This window comes from Drosophila albomicans, chromosome 2L (assembly GCF_009650485.2).
Source record: "Drosophila albomicans strain 15112-1751.03 chromosome 2L, ASM965048v2, whole genome shotgun sequence".
Taxonomy (NCBI): domain Eukaryota; kingdom Metazoa; phylum Arthropoda; class Insecta; order Diptera; family Drosophilidae; genus Drosophila; species Drosophila albomicans.
Window position 1 is genome coordinate 11,495,557 of NC_047628.2, and position 20,498 is coordinate 11,516,054.

A 20,498-nucleotide genomic window follows, 5' to 3' on the forward strand; every position below is an offset into this window, starting at 1 on the left:
TTTGCGTTGATAAATGGAGTAGAAAGAAAGCTGCAAACTTCAAATTTATCTTTCGATGCGATTTTAATGAACTAATAAGTATTAAATAAATCTAAAATATGTCAACTCGGTATTAGAAAAGTGCACTATTTGATATTTTTTATTTTTTGAAAACTAGCTATTATTTTGTAAAGAAATTCTTTAATTTATTATTGAAGCTTCTTTCTTGCTTATCCAAATATATTCAATATTATGAGCTAATAATGTATGTTTATCTAAAATATATGAAATTAATCTTAAAGAAGCTTGAAAATATTAATCTTTTTATTATATTTTAATACAAACTTATTATTAAATTCACTTTTAATTTGATTTTGAATAAAGAATGAAAGTTTAAAGATTTATTGCTCATAGATCAGGCTATATATTCGTATAATATTAATCTTTTTTTTTTTTTTTAAGCAATTTTGTTATTAAATTCACTTTTAATTTGATTTTGAAGAGAGAATGAAGTTTCAAAGATTTATTCCTAATTGATCATGACAATTTCAACGCAACTGACTTTGACTTGATATCGAATATTTCGAGCCGTGGTTGATTCACTATTTCCTACACACACACACACACTCTCACACACTTCCATTGTATTTGTTTTGTTTTGCTTTTTGAGTTTGCCGCCTGCTTTGGCTGCTTTTGCGGCATTTGAATTCATTTTTAGATTTCAATTTATTTTCGGCGTAGTTTATGCCAATTTGTTTGTTTTTGTTGTTGTCGCTGTTGTTGTTGTTGTTGGTGTGATTTCTTTTTTATAATATTACGTATGCCACATTTCTGAATATGTATATTATTCAAATAGTATGCATGCATGTGGTTTTTGTTGTTGTTGTGAAAGCTTCTTTAAGTGAATTTTGTTGTGATATTCATTCTTTTATAAAAAGCTAAAGAATGAAGTCCAACACGATTAGAATGCTCTCTGCTCAGCACTGGCTTCAAATTCTGTTGATTCGAGTCTGTGTTGTATTATATCAACGCTCGTAATATCTATAACAATAATAAACATTTCGGCTTTGACAGCGTATTAACTAATTGACGTCTTTGTTTATCTTGAAGACACAATTTTCAGCGTTTTTTGTTGTTTTTTTCGGAAATTGACATTTTCGACATGCCGCCAAATGCGAGACAAATGTTTCCACTCATCTCCAAATGGAACATAACAGTAAAATTCTAGACGGCACATGTAAATACCCTGTAAAAATATAAAAGTTTAAGGTTTGATGGAAATTTAAACATTAAAGTAAATAAAATGTAGAGCAAATAAGAAATAAACTTCATTACATTAAATTATGTTTGAAAATCTTGAACAAGAATGGATAATGCAGGGTATATAACAGTATTTCAACAATACCCTGTAAAAATATAAAAGTTTAAGGTTTGATGGAAACTTATTTATAGTAAACTTCATTTTAATAAACAAAGTTTGAACAACAAATCTTAAACAAGAATGGATAATGCAGGGTATCTATGGCTTAATCTTTAGATCAATATGCAATCTTACAAGCCTTTTGAATTGGCTGTACTTAGTGTTCTTGGCTGGTTTATTGTGCCTTATACTCTTCGTACTACAATTATCTTAATTAAAAATCTCAAGTCAAAGTTGGCCAGAGTCAAGACAACCACAAACAGCCAGAAGAGCAGAAGATTAGCTCATCTCTTTTCTGCTGAATTAAATAATCAACGTTGTTGTTATTTTTATTGCTGTTTTTTTTTTGCCAGCTCTTTGTTGCGAATTTGTTTAAAAACAGGGCTTAAAACATGGCTCTTAGTTATAGAAATTCCAGTTGTGACCATGGCGCAAAATAATCAAGTCAAAAGCTGTTAAAATCTGAATTTTAAGCGCTAGGAATGCGTTGAGAATGAATCACAAATGAATTTAATGGGCTTGACTGCTGACTTGAGTAACATTTTGATAGTAATTAGAGATGAGAATTTACTGAAAATAAAATACATTTATAAATTATAGTATTTGATAACGTAATAATAAAATTGTTATTAATTACAATACTTATTTTATTTGTTAATTGCATAGTTATTACTTTTCAATTGCCGCTTTTATTGCTCCAACTTGCGAAATGCGAGTTAACGCATCAATTTCTATTATGATGCTCTTGAAAGCTTCTCCTTCTAAGCTTTGATGCTTTTCGTTCTAGTTGAGCTGCTCAAAGCTTCAAAGTTGACAGTTAAATGTCGTAAGAGAGCCAATCGATCCCTATGCGAGAGTGTAGTGAGTCTCTCTCGCTCTCCTTCTATTAGCAGCGTAAGCCGCTGATCTGAGTGCGAGTTCAAAGTGCGAGCGAGACAATCAACGAGCATTTTGTTGGGTGTATTAGTGTGTGTGTGTGTGATTTGTCTGCACACTGCCAAAGTTTGAGTCAGAATGTTGAACTGCTTTTTGGTTTGACGTCGCTGTTGCTGTTGCTGTTTCGCTACCTGTTGCCGCCTGAGCGCGCTGCCCCCAAAAACAACATTTAAGCACTGCTTTTGTTGTTGTTGTTGCTGCTGTTGCTGCTGCTGCTTGTGATTTGGTTAAACGTCGCTAAAGTCTATTATTATCCCAGGCAAGCATACAAAAGGCTAAGAAGCAAAGCGTAAGATAAAACCAAAAAAAAAAAGAATATAACCAGCAAACGTCAGAGCGACCACCCTTTAAAGAAGCAAAACATACACACAACAACACTGAAAAGAATCTAGAATAATTATTATATGCGGTTTTTACACAACAATAACAACAACAACAACAAGCATAAGAGCAGCGCAGGCAGAAACACGCACACACGAAAACTTCTCATTGGCATATCAAAAAGCGGCACCAAAGAGCGAGACACACACACACGTCACAGCATGCGAGTGTGACAGAGTTGGCGATATATTGGGGCTTCAAGACTTTACCTAACGTTCTGAGCATTGCGTTGCTGTCGTTCATATGTCTGTATGTGTGTGAAATGTAGGGGAAATATTAATGAGCATGTGTGAGGCAAAAAGGCTCTCAGCATTTGTATGCGACTATGTGTGTGTGTGTGTGTGTGAGTGTTTATAAAGTTGATTGCACTCGATTTTTAGATACAGCTTTTTCAAGGTCATCAACGAAAAAACGACAAGCTAACCAAAAAAGCAAAGCGCTCGCTGCTTAGTTGCTGCTTCTTGTTGGCCGCTTCTAACAGCAACAACAGCAGCCTCAGTCGCAGCAGCCGACGACAGATCGACAAAGAGCACACACAAAAACACACACACACACACACACGCTAGTAATATAAGAAGTGATGCCTGTGCTTTGGTTTGCTTTACTTTACTTTGCACTAAATTTGAGCCTCTCTTTTGCTGCCGCTCTCTCTCACGCTGTTGCGCTCTCTTCTTGCTTTACGTAGTATTATTAGAGCGAGCCGCGCATTTAATTGAAAACTATGCGCCGAAAAAAAAGCTCTCGAGTTGAACTTGAAATATTTTTGGCGACTTTGTCGTCGTTCCTCTCGTTCGTCTTTTCGCGCTCCTCTAACATATTGCGCGGCTGGTAAACATTCCAGAATGCTGAAATCAAAACAAGCATTCCATTTTATGACGTCTTTGATTCTTATATTGTTTTGTTATACATATTAGCAAACTAATACATTTTTTTGTTTTGTGTATTAACAGTCGAAGAGTTGATTAATTTATTTAAATTTCAGTTTTTGAATAATATTTAAATTGAATATCATTAATCCTTTGAGCAGTGTATTAATATATTCGTTACGTCAAAGTCCGATGTTCTCATGTTTATTTTTCGATCATTGCAATAAAAAATTCATGTTGTGATTTGGTTTGTTTGTGTGCTGATGTTTGCAGCTGTTGGAAATGAGCCGGTTTTTGTTTTTAGATGCTCGCTTGCTTTATTCCTCTCTCTCTCTCTATCTTTCTTTGTCTACGTCGATCTTATTCTTTCATTCTTCAATTGAAAACAAACGTGAGTTTGCTGAGCATTTTTTTTTTTTGCAACCTTCTTCCTGTTCTGCAGCAGAACAAAGGATGCAGAAGGATAAAACAAAATAAAGAAATATTTATAGCAAACATTGAAGGAATTTGATAATTATGAAATTATAAAACACATACTTAAGACTGAAATAAAATGTATTGGTTTCTTATAATCAATTTTTTTATTTTAAAAAGTAGCACGAAAGAATTTGCAACGTCATCGTGAAAAAATATAGAAATCTTAATCATCATAATTCGCATAAATCGGAAGTTAAAGAATGCTGAAAAGTGAAAATTTATTTAATGTCTTTAAACAGAAAAAGAAAAAAGGAAAGACCAAACTTTAATCATAACTTTTTTAAAGCAGTCGCCACCTGCAAAAGACAGCCATATATAATATTGTTTAGTTTATCTCAAATCTAAAGCTTCGCTTAGAAAAACGACATAAATTTTCATAATTTTAATTACCCAAACCTTGAATTCATTCGCAATATCTTGATAATGTCTTGGATAATTTTATTTGTGTTCCCTTAGACTAAAAAACAACAAGAACACAGGTTCCTCACGATAGTCTGACATCAGTTTTTCCTCGAGTGCTGGCATTAAAAATCCATTTGCATTTTTTTTTTGGCTTTTGGCTTTTGGTTTTCCCCTCCTTTCCATCCTCTGCAATCGGTGTACGATGAGGGCCCATAAACAACTTGTTAAGGCCCTCCATAAAAAAGGCTCTTTCAAGTGCTAAATGTCAAATTTACGCAGCTTTATTTATGGCTAGCAAAATTTTCAAGCAAATCGAAATGAATTTACATAAAAGCCAAATAAATAAGCGAGTCCACAGATAAATACGCATGTGTGTATCTGTGTGAGACTACTCACACTTAACAATATGTGCGTGTGTGTGTGTGTGTGTATCTCATATTGTGTTATGGATTTACTTTCAGTTGTGTAATATGCGCTGTGAGTAATTATGACCAAAATAACAAGCAAACAATCGCTGTCTTTGGCATGTCGAAGATTAAGCACACTAAAGAGAGCGTTTTTATACTTGCTATACACATGATAATTAATCGATTTCGAAATATTCAAAAAATATTCGCAAAGAATTCTCAGCGGTTCTTTTTGGCAACTAAAGAATAACGTAATTTTTTTGTTGTGCTGAAACTAAGAGAGGAAAAAAGAAACAATACTTTCGAACCTTAGTATAGCAAGGAATTTATTTGAAAGATGATAGATTTTATAGAATGCATGAATATATGACTAAGTTACTATCTGTACAGATAAACAATATTATTTATAGCAAAAGATTAATTTTAAATATATGTAGATTTCATTTAAAAATTTGAAACTTAAATAAGTAAGTTACTCATTGTATAGATAAGCTAAGAATTTGTTTAAAAGGTTATAGATTTTTATTTTAAAATTTTAGAATTGATGAAACTTTCAAATGATTTCGATATCTTTATTAAATATATCCTTTAAAAATTATAGATTTTAATTTTTAATTTAGAATTGAAGAAACGTTGAAAGGATTAAAATATTTTTATTTAAGATATTTTGTAAAGATAATAGATTTGAATTTAGAATTGAATAAACTTTCAAGTGACTAAAAAATCTTGACAGATAAATGATATTGAAATGGTTATTTTCATTTTTTCTTTTCATATTTACTTTTTGAATCTATTTAGAGAGAGAGAGAGAGATCAAAAGACATTGATCAGATCAATTTTTTTTTTATATTTTATTTACATATTTAATGAGTATGTTCTTGTATTAATATTCAAAGTGCGAATTTTCATTTGTGGCATATGTAGTTTCTATGGAATGCTTAGAATTAACAGTTGTGGTTATTTTGAGGTTTCTAGTAGAGATTAATGAATTAAATGTAATCAGAATTAAAATAATTTTGAAAGTACATAAATTAAGAAGCTAAACTTTTTACCACTAGAATAAAAATATGTATAAAAGAAACCTTAATATAATATAAAATTCACATTAATGAAATAGTCTAAAGATTTGTGAATGTGAGAAGCTAATCTTTTTACCACTAGAATAAAAATAAATAAAAAAGAAACCTTAATAGAAAAATATTTCTTTAATATTTCACATGAGTGAATTAGTCTAAAGATTTGTTAATGGGAGTTTCTTTAATTTCGAATGTTGAATGAATATTATAAAGTAAGTCTACAGATTTGTTAATGTGAGTTTCTTTATTGTTCAATTGATGAATGAATATATTAAAGTACCCAATGTTTATAAGTGTATAATACCAATGAGTAAGTCATATACTGCTGACTTCATTGACAAGCTGTCTGAATGATGCCAAAATCTTAAGCAGTTAATGAGAGGAGGGCAGAGGAAGAAAGACAGCAAAGGAGAGAGAGAGGGAGAGGCGTGAGTTTTATGGGGCCAGAAAGAGTGGGAGAGGGGGAGTAAAGAATGCGTGTGTGTATGTGTGTGTGTGTTATTTTTATGGTGCTGTGAGGCAGTCTGGTAAAATCTGGGATGTTGTTTACAACGACCATGCAAATCAGCTGAACTGCAAATGGGGCAGCAAATTCCATTCGACGCATATTTTATACAATCTGCTCTGCGCTGCGTACGCGCAATTCAAATGCAATCCAATCTCAATACAATACAATACCAAAAAAATACCATCAAACCGAATCAAAACGAATCGAATCCAATGCGGCCTGCATAAATGTTGTTGTTGTTGGGCTTTTATGGGGCGTGTGGCGTGTGGCTTGTGGCTTGTGGCGACTCAAGAGGTCTGCCAAAAATGGCCAGAGAGTCATCCAAAAAAAGCGAATCGCAATATCAAAATAACTTGCCAATTGTCGACTCTAATGATGACGATAGTTTGTTGTTGTTGTTGTTATGGAAATGGAAGTGCGACAACAACAAATGAAAATGTTAGTGCTCTACTCTATTTGTTTTCGCTTTTGGATTGCCTCTTTGCATAGCTATGCAAATTGATATGAAGACAGCGCGTGCACGATGGAAATTTCATCACTTAATATGAAATGATATCCAAGGAATCTCTTGGTAACATTTTAGTAACAAGTTTATCAATTTGCCAAAGGGAATATTAATTCCATTCTTATAAAAAATAATGTTTAGATAATACATTAAATGAAATACAGTAATTTATTCTTTAATTTTATTAAATTTAATGACATCTAAAATATATTCTCCATTCTATTCTAATCAATATTTAGTTTTAAATACACAATAAATGAAATATTATATAATATTTCCTTCAAAATGATTTGCCTTCAATTATGTCTAACTTTATTTTATTTCATCTAATGGAGTCTAGAATATAAATTCCATTCTTATCAATATTTATTTATATCTAATACACAATAAATGAAGTATATTATTTCCTTAAAATAAATATGTCTTTAATTTTATTTAATCTAATGAAACCCAGAATATAAATTCCATTGTAATTAATATTTATTTATGTCTAATATTTTCTTCAAAAAATATGTCTTTAATTTTATTTAACATTATTTTGTTTGATCTAATGGAACATAGAATATAAACTGCATTCTAATCAATATTTAATTTTGCATCTACAATAAATGAAATGTTAAAAAAGTCAGTAGAAGAAATTTCAATTTTTCTGTATGAATTGAATTTACATATATTCCAAAATGTTCAAAAGTTTTATTTTTGCCAGCAAATTATTTTTAAGAATAAAATTCATATTCCATATTGTATTCAAGTTGAAAATTAAAGACAGAATTTTAGTTTCCAAAATAAAATTGCAAATTAAAGATTGAATTTTAGTTTTCAACTTTATTTTGTTCAGGGAATTTACTTCCTAAAACCATGACGTTGACAAAAATATGGTTTTAGAAATTAATTCTTAAAATACACACTAAATAAAGTATTAAATTGTTGTGACGTAATTTGAAACATCAAACATAAAAAAAACATAATTTAATTTTCAACTTTGTTTTATATTTAGAATTACAAAAATAACCAGAAAAATGCAAGTGAAATTGTGGAATTTGATGTATTCAATTATTTGACAATATTCGTCAATTTTAATAATTAAATATTTGTGCTGTGAATAGATGAAAAAGATGTTAAGAGAGAGGTGTGCAAGGGAAGTGTTATATTACGCTAAATTTGTTGCCAAGTGTCGCTGGCGATTGTCTTGACAACGTTTGTACTATTTTTGGGGGAAACTCATTACGGGATTAATTCAATTAAAAGGCAAAGCTTAACAGCTTAGCCAAGTCGCTTCGTCTGTTGGAGTTTGGGTGCAATTAACTTGGTCGTTATAAGAAATAAGTCAATAAATAAAAGTCAAAGAATTAAATTGCATGCGATGCAACCTCAATTTCAAATAAGATTTATTTCGAGTAAATTAGCAAATATTTCGCTGTAATTATGTGTGGAAAATTCTTAGCAAACATTTCTCTCTCTCCCTCTCTCTTTCTAATTTGATTAATTACTCAAAATCGACATAAACAAGTTTTTGGCACAAATGAAGCAGAAGAAGACAGATAAAACGGTGTCTGAAAAAGAAAGAGAGAGAGAGAAGAACTTGGGATGTGATTAATGATTCGATTCGACAACAGAACCCTAAGGTTATGTTGTTATTGTTGTTGTTGTTCTTGGCTACTTATTGTTATGTATTAGCTAAACACTTGCTATTCAGCTACCATCTAACAGCGATTACCTGAGCAACTGACATCATTTTGTTGGAGATATTCAACTCACTTGGAGAGTAAATAAAGTCTGTTTCAAAATGCTGCTAGATTTATGTGTATTCATTTCTTTTTGATTTAATACTATTAAGTATCTTACTAATGGTTCAGTTTGCATGTTCATCGACAGTTAGTCGCTGCGTTGGCGTTCTTCAGCTATAATAAAGAATCGAGTTCGTTGCGATGCAGCATTAAGATACTCTGTAATTATGCAAAATTGCTCAGGAGAAGAACATTAAAGTAGAAGGGTTAAAATGTTGTTGCTAATAACATTGCTTTAAGACGGCAGTTAAGATTATCAAGATTATAGATCTAAGAGTCCTTAAATTAAGTAATTATACTCTATAAATATCGATATTTTCTATAATAAAAATAAATGGTTTATTCCAAAATTTAACGAAATAAAAAATAGTAAAATCATAAAATAAAGTAAATAAATATAAAAAAAAACTTAAATGAAATAAAAAAAGAAAGAATCAAATATTATTAAATAAAAAAAAAATTATTTTTGCTCTATAATTTACTATTTTTTTTTAATAAATATTTTCTGATCAGCATATCTATTTGTATAGGATTTCTTTGAGATCTACAAAAATCGATATTTTCTATAATAAAAATAAATAGTTTCTTTTTAAAGAAAAGTTAAATGGAATAATCGAAAAAGAAAAAGTTCAGACGCAATTAAAAATTAAATTTAATATTAATAAATCAAAAGTTATATTTTGGGTTTTTTAGTTTACTAATTTGTTTTTATAAATATTTTCTCATAAACATTTCTTTTTTATATAGAATAAATATTGATATTTTCTACAATACAAATAAATTGTTTCCTCTTAAAGAAAAATTAAATGAAATAATCAAAAAAGGAAGAGTTCTTGTTAAAAAAAAGTTTAAAATAAATATTAATAAAAGCAAAAATATTTTATTGCTTTTTTGCTTGGCTTTGATAATAAATATTTTCTCAGCAACATTTTTATTTTCTCAGGGTATCTTCTAGTCGTTTATTCCTACGCTCTAACTTGATTTCCACGCCGATTTTTATATCGTTTTCCATTTGTTTAATGCTTCTTTGTGTTTTTATGCAAACTAACCTATTTTTCAGTTTGGAAATTCCAAACATTTGTATTTGATCAACATTTTTTCCGTTTTTCGTTTTTTTAAATGCTAAAATTCATTTGCGCAAGTACAAAAGAGCGTTGTGTGTGTGCCAGTTTTTTTTTTTTTTTTTTTGAAACAGCCATCGAATGATAATAGTACTAAAACCACATTTTTAACGTACTTTTTTGTCGTTCGTCTTTTTTTCCGCTTTTTTGGTTTTTTGGCTTATCAGTAACGAAAAATTTAAACAGCTGTCGTGAAACGCACTGCAAACAGTTGAAAAACAAAATCCAAATACGAATGCGAGTGCGAGTGCCATGTGGTGTGTCTCTTCTTCTTCTGCTTCTTCTGGTTGTTGTTGTTGTTTATTATAGACATATCTGTATTTTGTCAGGTATTCCAGACACGTTCCGAGCAACGAAGCTCGAAGCTACCTCGTAATGTAACCAGACTTATTGCCTGCGTTTTTCGTATCTATTTTCAAAAACTATACAACATACGATTCCGACTTGAAGTTGGAGCTGATATGCAAAGCATGTACCTCCCATTGCCTGCCCCTATGCACACACATTCACACACATGCGTATAAACTGCAGTAATCGGAGCGTGGGGAGGTGATCAGAGCGAGAGAGAGAGGGAGAGAAGGTCTTTCTTTCTATCACTTTTAACTCTTTCCACGGTCTCTGCCCGCAGCTTGATAGTTAGACGAATACAACATACGAGTACGAACGCTATTGTCTTCATGTCTGTCGTTTTAATAGCTTCAATACCCTTGGAATTTATTAAAGGGTATTATAATGTTGATAATGTTGGGCCTTCAGCTAGGGTTGCAAGGAATTCTAATAAGAAAACTTATAAAATTGAATCAGTTTATATTTTGAATACAACTACTTTTAGTTACTTTCTATACACTTTAAAATTTATTTTGTGTTTTTTTTTTATTATATTCTATTGTCTGTTTTATTTTCGAATTGTTGCTGAATTGTTTAAATTACAATAATATTAAATTCATAATTCAATATATTTATTTTTATTATTACAATATTTTGCTATTTTTTAGTATTTTTCGTGTCATTCAGTATATTATTGCTGATTTATTCAAATAGTTATTTGACATTCATATTTGTTTATATTGGTTGATTAGATCATTAAAATATTTTGGTATTTTTCAGTACATTTCTTGTTATTCACTATATTGTAGTTGAAATATTCGTATTTGGTTGTATTGTATTATTACATTATTACAATAATTTCGTATTTTTTCAATATATTTCTTAACATTAATTTTTATTTATATTTAGGTATTTTTAATACTTATTATTTTTTTAGTATGGATATTTTATTTAGATTATTTTTGTATCGTAGATAAAAACTATCAAAAGTTATTAGTTAAAATTTCTGTTTATTTCAACATTTATTTTATAAATTACCAAACTTTTTTGAATATTAAATGTATTTGAAAAACATAAAAAATCGCTTTACCTCATAATTTCTTTCTACAAGGTATCTTCTTGTCTAGAACGCTTCACTGCGTTTTTTTTCGTTCAGCGCAATGCGGAAATAAGTTGAAGCTGATAAGTTGACTTTGGGTTCGAAACTCCAGCTGTGGAAAATTGTTATGCGCCTGTTGTAATGAGCAATAAAATGATCGTGAAGTTGTCGTTGCCAAGAATGTCTTCTGCAATTTTAATGTCTTTTTAAGTGCATTAGGTTTGGAGACAACTCTCAAACAACAAGCATATCCTGTGTGGCAAAAGTGCTGTAGACTATTTTTAAGAAATTACAATTAACAATACATTTTTGTTAATATTTTGTACATCAAATAAATTTGATAATCAGTTTTTTGGGAGCTGCCTGAGCGACCCACCCAAAATGTTGAAATAAAATATGATACGTGACATTTTTATCAAACACATTTAACCCGAAAATCATCAACAATTACTTATATAAGTTATTCCCAAGGCGGAAAAGACGAATACCGTAAATTATGTGTAAATTGTATTTAAACCATTTTGCGCATTCGCTTGATTAATTGGCTTTTAGATTGAGTTATGACACAATTATAATTTAAGTGCTAGAATTTTAAAAAGGGAGAGGCAGGAAAGAGACAAAAACAAAAGAGAATGAAAGTTACCTGACTTTTAGAGTATATACCAACACTTTTAGTATATAGCATAAGTTGTAGTATTTTGCTATTGGGCACATTTTGACTTGTTCTACATTTAGTATTTTAACAAAGGATGTGCAGAAAAGAGACAAAATGAAAGTGAATGAACGTTACCTCCCTTTTAGAGTATATACCACATTTTCAGTATATAGCGTAAGTTGTAGTATCTTGCTGTTGAGCACACTTTGACTTGTTTTACAATTGCTATCAGGTACATTTATAATGGTCGGCGATAAGAACAGTTGCTCGATCCACTTGTGCCTCGAATTTTGTGCTTATCAACTTACAATACTTAACGCTGATGGATCAGGGCAAGTCAAGTTGTAATATTTGGGAATGAAATTACTCACGGCACTTGCTGCTTCATTCCACTTTACAGTTTGCTAAGCAAATTTGCAACTTCATGAGTTGTTTTTCGTGTGTGTGTGTGTTTGTGTGTGTTCGTAATGAGGCCAGTTTAAAATACATAAACTCAATTTTTATATATTTACTTTGCGTTATTGTTGTTGCTGTTGTGCACATAAACAATAAAAACAGCAAAAGCAAAAAATATTTAAAAGCCAAAAAATCCGAAATGTTTTATTGTCGCGTACGCAAGAAAACGTACAAATATTTTTGCCACAAAGTGTGCCCCAAATAAGGGGCATAACAACAACAACAACAATGGCGATGAGCTGTTAATAATGCTATGTAAATAAGCGAAATAAACACATGAAATGCTAAAATGCTATCTCGCAAGCTGCTCCAGCATACAAAATTCTCATCACGTTGTTTTTCACAATAAAAGGATAGAAAAGAAATTATCTTAAAAGCGGACAGATTGACTGACTGAATGACTGAAATAGAAATTATGCTAAAAGCACTGCGTAAAGACTGATTGAATAGCTGACTGTTGAAATCTAATGAATTTTTGCATATTTCTTATTTGAAACAAGTAAGAATGTTACAGTCGAGTGTGCTCGACCGTGAGATACTTAAAATATACCAAATTAGTATACCAGAAAAATACTAAAACGCACCAAAGGCTTTATTTAGTATATTTATATAATACTATATTCAAAATATACCAAATAGTACAAAATATACTAACTAAGAAAGCTACAATCGAGTTTGCTCGACGGTGAGATACGTATAATATACCAAAATAATATACCACAAAAATACTAAAACATATCAAATTATATATTTAGTATATTTATATATTACTATATTCAAAATATACCATAGAGTACAAAATATACCAACTAAGAAAGCTACAGCCAAGTGTGCTCGACCGTGAAATATTTAAAATATACCAAATTAATATATTGAATTGATATAGTAGTATATTCAAAATATACCAGATTGTCAGCCAAAGCAATTAAGAGACGTTTTTCCTATTGAAAAGTATTTCTTAAATAACTACTACAATTTTTATCTCTTCTCACATATTTGTACCAATATCAAAACTTAATTACTTGCATAGCAACAAAAGAAAAATGGTTAACTAAAATTCTTTTGATTCGGTTCGTGATCAAATGATCATAACCTTAGCAAGGGCGCCAAATACTCTCTTCATTAGTATTTAAAATGTTATGGGAAACTTTAAATAAATTTGAAATTATTATCTAATTTAGTCTGGCAAATGTCACAAACAGATTTCAATTAACGTTTTCGAATTGATCCACATTTAATTATCAAAGACTCAAATCGTGTCTTTAAGCCTCAGCTGTTTCTTTTCTGTATACAGATATATCTGTAATTGTATTTGTATCCGAAACTGTATCTGTGTCTGTATGTGTTTCTATATTTGTATCTGGAGCTGTGTGTTTTGTTGATTAACACGTCATCAAGCGTTGATCAAATGAAATTCACGAAATTTTCACAAAGGCGTGTTAATTAAAAACGTCGCTCGTGTCTGAGTGGGAAAAAGAGAGAGTCAGTGAAGGAGTGAGAGAGATAGCTAGCTCATAAGTCACTCAATCACTTGCTCTCTTGCTCACTCAGTCTTTCTCTTGGGATTCTCCTTTTGGGTTCGGATTTTTGGGTTTTTGCGCTTGAGATACGTCTATATACAAGTCTAGAAGTTGTTTATTTTATTGTCATCGTTGTCGTCGCTTCAAATGTTGTTTGTGTTTGTGTGTGTTTGTGTTTTTTTTTTATTTTTATCAACGCTTGAAGACGAGCCGGAAGAAGCAGACGAAAACTGCATTGAGTTATCGAGTGGCAGACGAAACGTAAACAAAACGCATATCGTTTCCCCATTGCCCTTTTTCGCTCTGTCTCGCTCGCTCAAACACATGCTCCTTCTCTTTCCCTCTTTCTTCGTCTCCTGGCTGTGCGTTGTATTTGTTTATTGCGTGTAAATTTCGGGAATAAACAAATAACCGCAAAACCAAGATAGAACGCTTGTTCTTTGGGTTGTCGAAATATTAATACTCTTAAAGTTGTATTTATGAGTTGAAATTCGTATTATAATGCATTATCAGAGCAATAGAATAATTACTCCTATATTACCAGGAACTTTTCTCTTAACGTTACAATTTATAACGCAACAAAAATGTTAGATTTGCTATTTTGATTTGATATTAGGTTGTTTTCTTCCTTATTTAAAACTAAAAATGTTCTTTAAAAAATTGAATTAAAAATTTAAAATTGAACTATTATTCAAACGAACATATTAATATTATTTCAGTTAGGTTCTTTAAAAGTATTAAATACTTTATTTATAATAATAGTTAAATTTCCAATATTTAAAAGAATCCAATTCAATTTTTTAAAGAATGTTTTTAATTTTGGTTGGAAATTGAATTTCTTATTCATACTATAGTAAGACTATAACTTTAAACGTATATTTTGTTCGATTATGAATTTAATTTTGTGTTAATTTAAGTGCATTCTACAAACTTGAAAATTTTAGAATTGTAATAGAAACATTTGCATTTTATTATGCAACTTATTCATGTAATTGTCTATTATTATTATCCATTTAAGTAGTAAAACAATTACGTACAACTTTCTTTTCTCTATTGCACAATAAGATAGTTAACTTGACTGCTCGAGACAAGTCTCCAATTGCCTCTCGTAAGTGGCTTACCCTTTTTAAGATAGTGTATAAATACTATGGCTGCGTTTATTTGTGTTTCCGTGAATGGAGCGCATGACGAATTGACAAATTATTTGATTATGGCTTAAGTGAAATTGTTGAAATGTGCATTTCGTACCGAAAATTCATTTGCTGCGTTTGCTCTTGCCTTATCTTGGTCTGCCGCAGTCGCTGCCTCTGCCTCTGTCGCTGCCTCAGTCGCTGCTATTGTTCTGTGCGCAGTTACATAATATACATACAAACACACATATTAGCCGGTTGCGTTGCAATACATCTGCAAGTGAGTGAACGGTGTGTCCGACTCTAAGGTAAACGAGCAGCACTAAACTTGCGAGAGAGCAAGTGAGTAAGAGAGAGCGAGAGCACAGCAACTGACTACGTAAGTTATGCAACGGCAGAGCCACGACTAAAGCAACAACAACAATAACAGCAACAGCAATAACTACAGCAGCAGCAACGACGAAGAGCAGCACAAAACGTACATAAAGTAAAAAAAAAAATTCAACGGCTACCTTTGCTTCCCCCTTCCCTACTCCCCACACCCCACTCTGTCATCTCTATCGCTCTCACGGATTGGCTGCTTGACTGTCGAAGCCGGTTGCGCTGGCAGAACTTCTTCTCTTTGCTGCTGTAGTTCTTGTTGTTGTTGCTGTTGCTTTGGCTGCCCGCAAGATTCTGCACAGTTTACCGTTACCTTAATGGCTAAATCACCGTTTAGAAACGCAACGCGAAAAAAGCAGCATATAAAAATGGCTGCTTGTTGTTGTTGCTGGTTGCTGTTGTTGGTTGCTGTAGCTGTAGCTGTTCTTCAGTTGACCGATTTCAGCGGAACTCTCTTCGACGTAAAACCTAAAACGTAATCATAGTATTTATATATTTCGCAGACGTGCTTAGATTTTAATTAAATTGAAAATTACACTCAATTGCGCGCCTGGGAGTCGAAAAAACTTGCAGGCAATAGGTATTATTTATACCCTGTAACTGAAATTATAGCAAAGGGTCGACACAGACACTAAAAGAGAGAAACTTTTGTGCATTATGGGAGAGAATGAAATTTTTAGGTCGGTAAACTTACATAACATACGATCATTATAATGATTATAACGTGCTTAGGTTATAATTATATTTTCAGAAGCCAGAAAGACTTCTGGGCTTAAAACTATGAAGACAACAGTTAGCTAAGATTATTTTCTATTATGATAACGTAACTTTTTTAATAAGAAAAACCATTAAAATTTCAGCTATTATCTTTCTTTTCTGTTTGAATTTCAAAAGAATGTTTGAGTATCAAAGATGGAAGTATGAATAGTAGAAAAAAAAACGATAATTGAAACATTTTTAATAAAAATAATAATTTTAATTTTAAAGTTTTGTATGAAAGATATCTTAGCTATGAACGATAAGAAATGTGTTGAATCTCATCACAAATGGCAAGCTTAAATATCTAGATAGTTGTGGGCTCAAAAGAAAAGTTCTTGGGCTTTGTGATTGTTTGCCTGAAGTTGTACGATAAGAAGAGGAAAACAAAGCACTTGTTGGGCTTGCATTTAATCAATCAAAAGGCGGGGCAGGAAAAAATATGGCAAACAAAACGATATGAGAGATATATAAATACGAATGTGTGTAGAAACAATGAGAACAGCAGCAGTAACAACAGTAACAACAACAACAACAAAGGCAATGAAATGCATTATTATTAATATCACAAAAATACATGAGAAAACAATGACCAGGCGAGTGAGACGCATATAGGATGACATCGAGCTTAGCTCTCGCAAAAGTGTGAGCGAGCTGGCGATAGCAAAAGACAGATTATGCTTCTGCTTTTGTGCCACGCGTACTGGAAATTATATAAAACATGTTTCTGCTGTGTCAAGAGGAGGAGCACAGAGACTGGGAGGAAGCATAGCCAAAGGCAAAAACAATAAGAGAAACAAAATAACGCAATGCAGTTGTTGTGTTGGGTTGTGCGTGTGTTTGTTGCGCTCTCTTTCGCTCCCACTTCCCGCTCCCGTTGTCAGCTCTTTGGCCTCTCATTGTTGTTGATGTTTTAAAAGCAAATACAATACAGCATATACTCTCGCTCTCTCGCTCTCTCTTGCCATGCGAAAACAACAAAGAATAACTGCAGCCATCAAACAGAATTAAAGTTACTCTAACAAGATTACGACAATCCATAAATCACAGAAAATGAACGAATGATAAACTTTGAGATAACTAATCAAAAAATAAAGTTGTTGATATATCCAAAACAAAAATAGATCTTCTTAAATGATTTCGACATCTATTAAAAATCCATTGACAAATCTCATAAATCAAAAAAGGAATAACAAAACACAGTAGTCAACAGAAATCCATAAAAATGCATTAAAAGTTGACATCAATTGAAATTATTGCTTCCGACCTCAGTTGGGGCAGTAAAAAGCAATGTGTTCACTTCATTAAAATTTATTATTTGCCATTGCTGACAAGTCAACGCTCTCAATGCGTTGCATACTTGATGAACAATTCATGCGACTCTCGCTTTTGGCAAGTGTGCAACAAGAATGCAGAAAATAAATACAAAAAGCTTTCAGTTGGGTGGTGGCTGCAATGCATTGAGTACGAGTATATGACACGTTGGCAACGCGTTGCAAAAAAAAAAAAAAAAACAAACAAAAACAAGAAAAAAGAATAACACACTCACACATACAGACAAACACACTCTCTGGGATTATGCAGCTGATGAGCTTATGTGAGAGAGCGGTAGAGTGAGAGCGAGAGAGAGCTGAAACTGAAGCTAAAGCCAAATCCAAAGCCTCAACTGCAGCTTCTCAAATTGACAAACAAGCAAAGATGCGAATAACGGAAGAAACGGAACAGAAGGGAAAAGGGGCCAAGCAGATGGGCTTGAGAAATCGCTCTAAGCAGGAAATGTTGCTGAAGGAAAAGCGTTTAAAGTTGCGAAAAATATGATAAATGATTATAAATAAAAATTGTATTTCTTAAAAAAGATGAGATATTTTTATATTGCTATGTATACGATCGGTAGTTTTTAGCATAGATATTTATAGACAGATATTTATTTCTTGGAGAAATGTGCAACAGAGAATCGAAATTATTCACAAATGTGTATCAACAAAAAATAACACAAATAGAAAAACGCGTCTTTTATTTAGTTTTATTTTCATACAAATTCTTTATGTGTAGCATTTGAACAAAAGAAATACAATTTTTAAAAAAGAATAAAAGTGTTCGGTATAGTTATATTCTCTTTTATACCGAGTGCAACAATATCATAATTAAAAAAAATAAATTTTAAATAATAAAACAAATTACAAAAAAAATGTATATACTGTTTTAATTTAGGTAAACTTTAAAGTAAAGAGTCCTTAACTTATAATGATATATTAATGAAATTCCTGTTATAATATCTTTATATTATTTTTCTTTTATTTTTATATGTGTACCATATCTCTTTATTATTTTTATTTTATTTCTATATGTATATCTCCATACTATTTTTCTTTTATTTTCCCATGCGCCGCATTCAGAAAAATACATATTTTTATGGTATTTTGCTGTGCATACTGGTTATTTCATAATCTTTCTTCAGCCTTAACCCTTGTGTGCCGAAAAGACAAACTTGCACTTTGCCAGCGGCAAAATATAAAAAGAGCCCAACATGTTTCTCCCCTTCAAAAAGAGAAAGATTCACACTTGGCGCCTTTTACACAGTTAGCTGAGTTTGCTTTTAAGGTAGAGAGAGGGCATAAGGAAGGGGACAAAGGGGGGCAGGGGGTCGTTGTAGGGTAGGTCGAAGGCGGCTCGACCCGACCCTAAGTGTTTCTTGTAACTTGAGTCTTCAAGTGCCCAGCTGGCATTTGCTTTTGCCAGTTTTTGTACATTTTTCCCGCTGTATTCAACCATCTTGGGGCATTTTCCTCAACTTGTTTTGTTCATAAGAAAAAATACGAAAAATAAAAAAAAAAAACTAAAACAAAAACCGAAAAAAGAAAATGAAAAGAAAGCCTGAAACAGAATTGTAGAAAAATGTTAATAAAAGTTGTATTCATCTTGCCTCTTTTTTCTCTTTTTTTTGCAGTGTGTGTTTCATTTACGTCTTGAAGCAAGTTGTTATGTATAGCCCCCGAGTTAGACATCAAATCAACGACAAGCAACATTAACAACAACAACAACTACAACAATAGGAGCAGCAGCATCATCAACAGCTACAACAACAACAACAACGGGCACATCTAACGCTGCAGCTAACAGATGAGCCCCAACAACAGATGTCAATTGCTGCAGCCGAAAATGCAGGGTAAGTTATTCTTCTTCTTCTTCTTTATCGTTATAGCGAACTCAAGAGAGCTGCTCTTAAGATGTATCTCAATCTCATTCGGCATGCATAAAGCATTTCAAGTAGCTTCTATAGCCCAAGGCGAGGCTTTAACAATGCTTAAGACACAAGTTACATTTAATTATAAGAAATAAGCTTGTCAATCAGCATTTCAATCATATGATCAATCAACAAATGGGTTTTAGAACTTTCGGTTAGATATATAGCGTTGTTTTAACAACGCCTAAAATACAAGCTAGAGTGTACAAATTCATTAAATACAAGAAATTAACTTGTCAATCAGCATTTCAATCATATGAACAATCAACAAATGGGTTTTATAACTTTCGGTTAATCTCTGTTTGATAAACTTTATAATTATAAATATACACTACAAATATGTGCGTTAAATAAATAAAATTTGCATGCCAATCAATCACACAATCAATCAGTCAATCTATGAGTCATTCGTTCAGTAATTGCGAAGTGTATCCATAATTTCCATATAATTTGAAAAAAATTAGGATTATTTACAAGTAATATGAGCTTTTTTAACACTATTATCAAACACATCAATCAGTCTTTCAATCATATACTTACTAAATGTATGAGATGTATGATGATATGAAATTTAAGTATATGAATGTATGAGTAGTCATTCAGTTAATTTCTTAGCGAATCAGTCAATCTGGTTTCCACATTCTTAACACATATAATCAGTTCATCCTCAATTTAACCAGTTGTCAATCAACCACCTCATTCAATCACTCAATCATTTCATAAATAAACAGCTTCTTATTCATCTTTTGGCTGTCTAAATTATGCAGCTGTTTCATAATTAAATTCCTTGCAATATCCATTCATCTAATCAATAGGCTCTTCAATCAATCATCAATCACTGATTTAAGAAACCACCCAATCAAACTGTCAGTACTTAAACTCAAATAGTCACTCAATCTCTTAATATGTGTATATATTCTGTCAGTCTGTGCCCAAAACAAGCGCATTGACTCATTAATTGTGGCTCATTCCCAAAAGTATCGCACAGATACAAATGCGAGTTGAGATACAAATATTGTTTTGATGTACGACACCTTTGCTGGGCTAATACAATACAATTTTAAA

The 20,498-nt window shown here is 31.7% G+C and overlaps 2 protein-coding genes across 6 annotated transcripts in view; one reads left to right on the forward strand and one right to left on the reverse strand.

The window, feature by feature from the left end:
* Positions 1 to 20,498, reverse strand: part of LOC117565721 (ficolin-2-like) — a 91,579-nt gene that overhangs the window by 12,485 nt on the left and 58,596 nt on the right. The gene's annotated exons all lie outside the window — the stretch shown is intronic.
* The window catches only part of LOC117565658 (neurogenic protein mastermind), a 112,821-nt gene that overhangs the window by 8,357 nt on the left and 83,966 nt on the right, over positions 1 to 20,498 (forward strand). For all 4 annotated transcript variants that reach the window (XM_052002594.1, XM_052002593.1, XM_052002595.1 and 1 more), the window contains exon 2: positions 19,137 to 19,355. In XM_052002594.1, coding sequence (XP_051858554.1) covers positions 19,327 to 19,355 — 29 coding nt within the window. In that variant the 5' untranslated portion in view covers positions 19,137 to 19,326. The remainder of the gene's footprint in view (positions 1 to 19,136; positions 19,356 to 20,498) is intronic.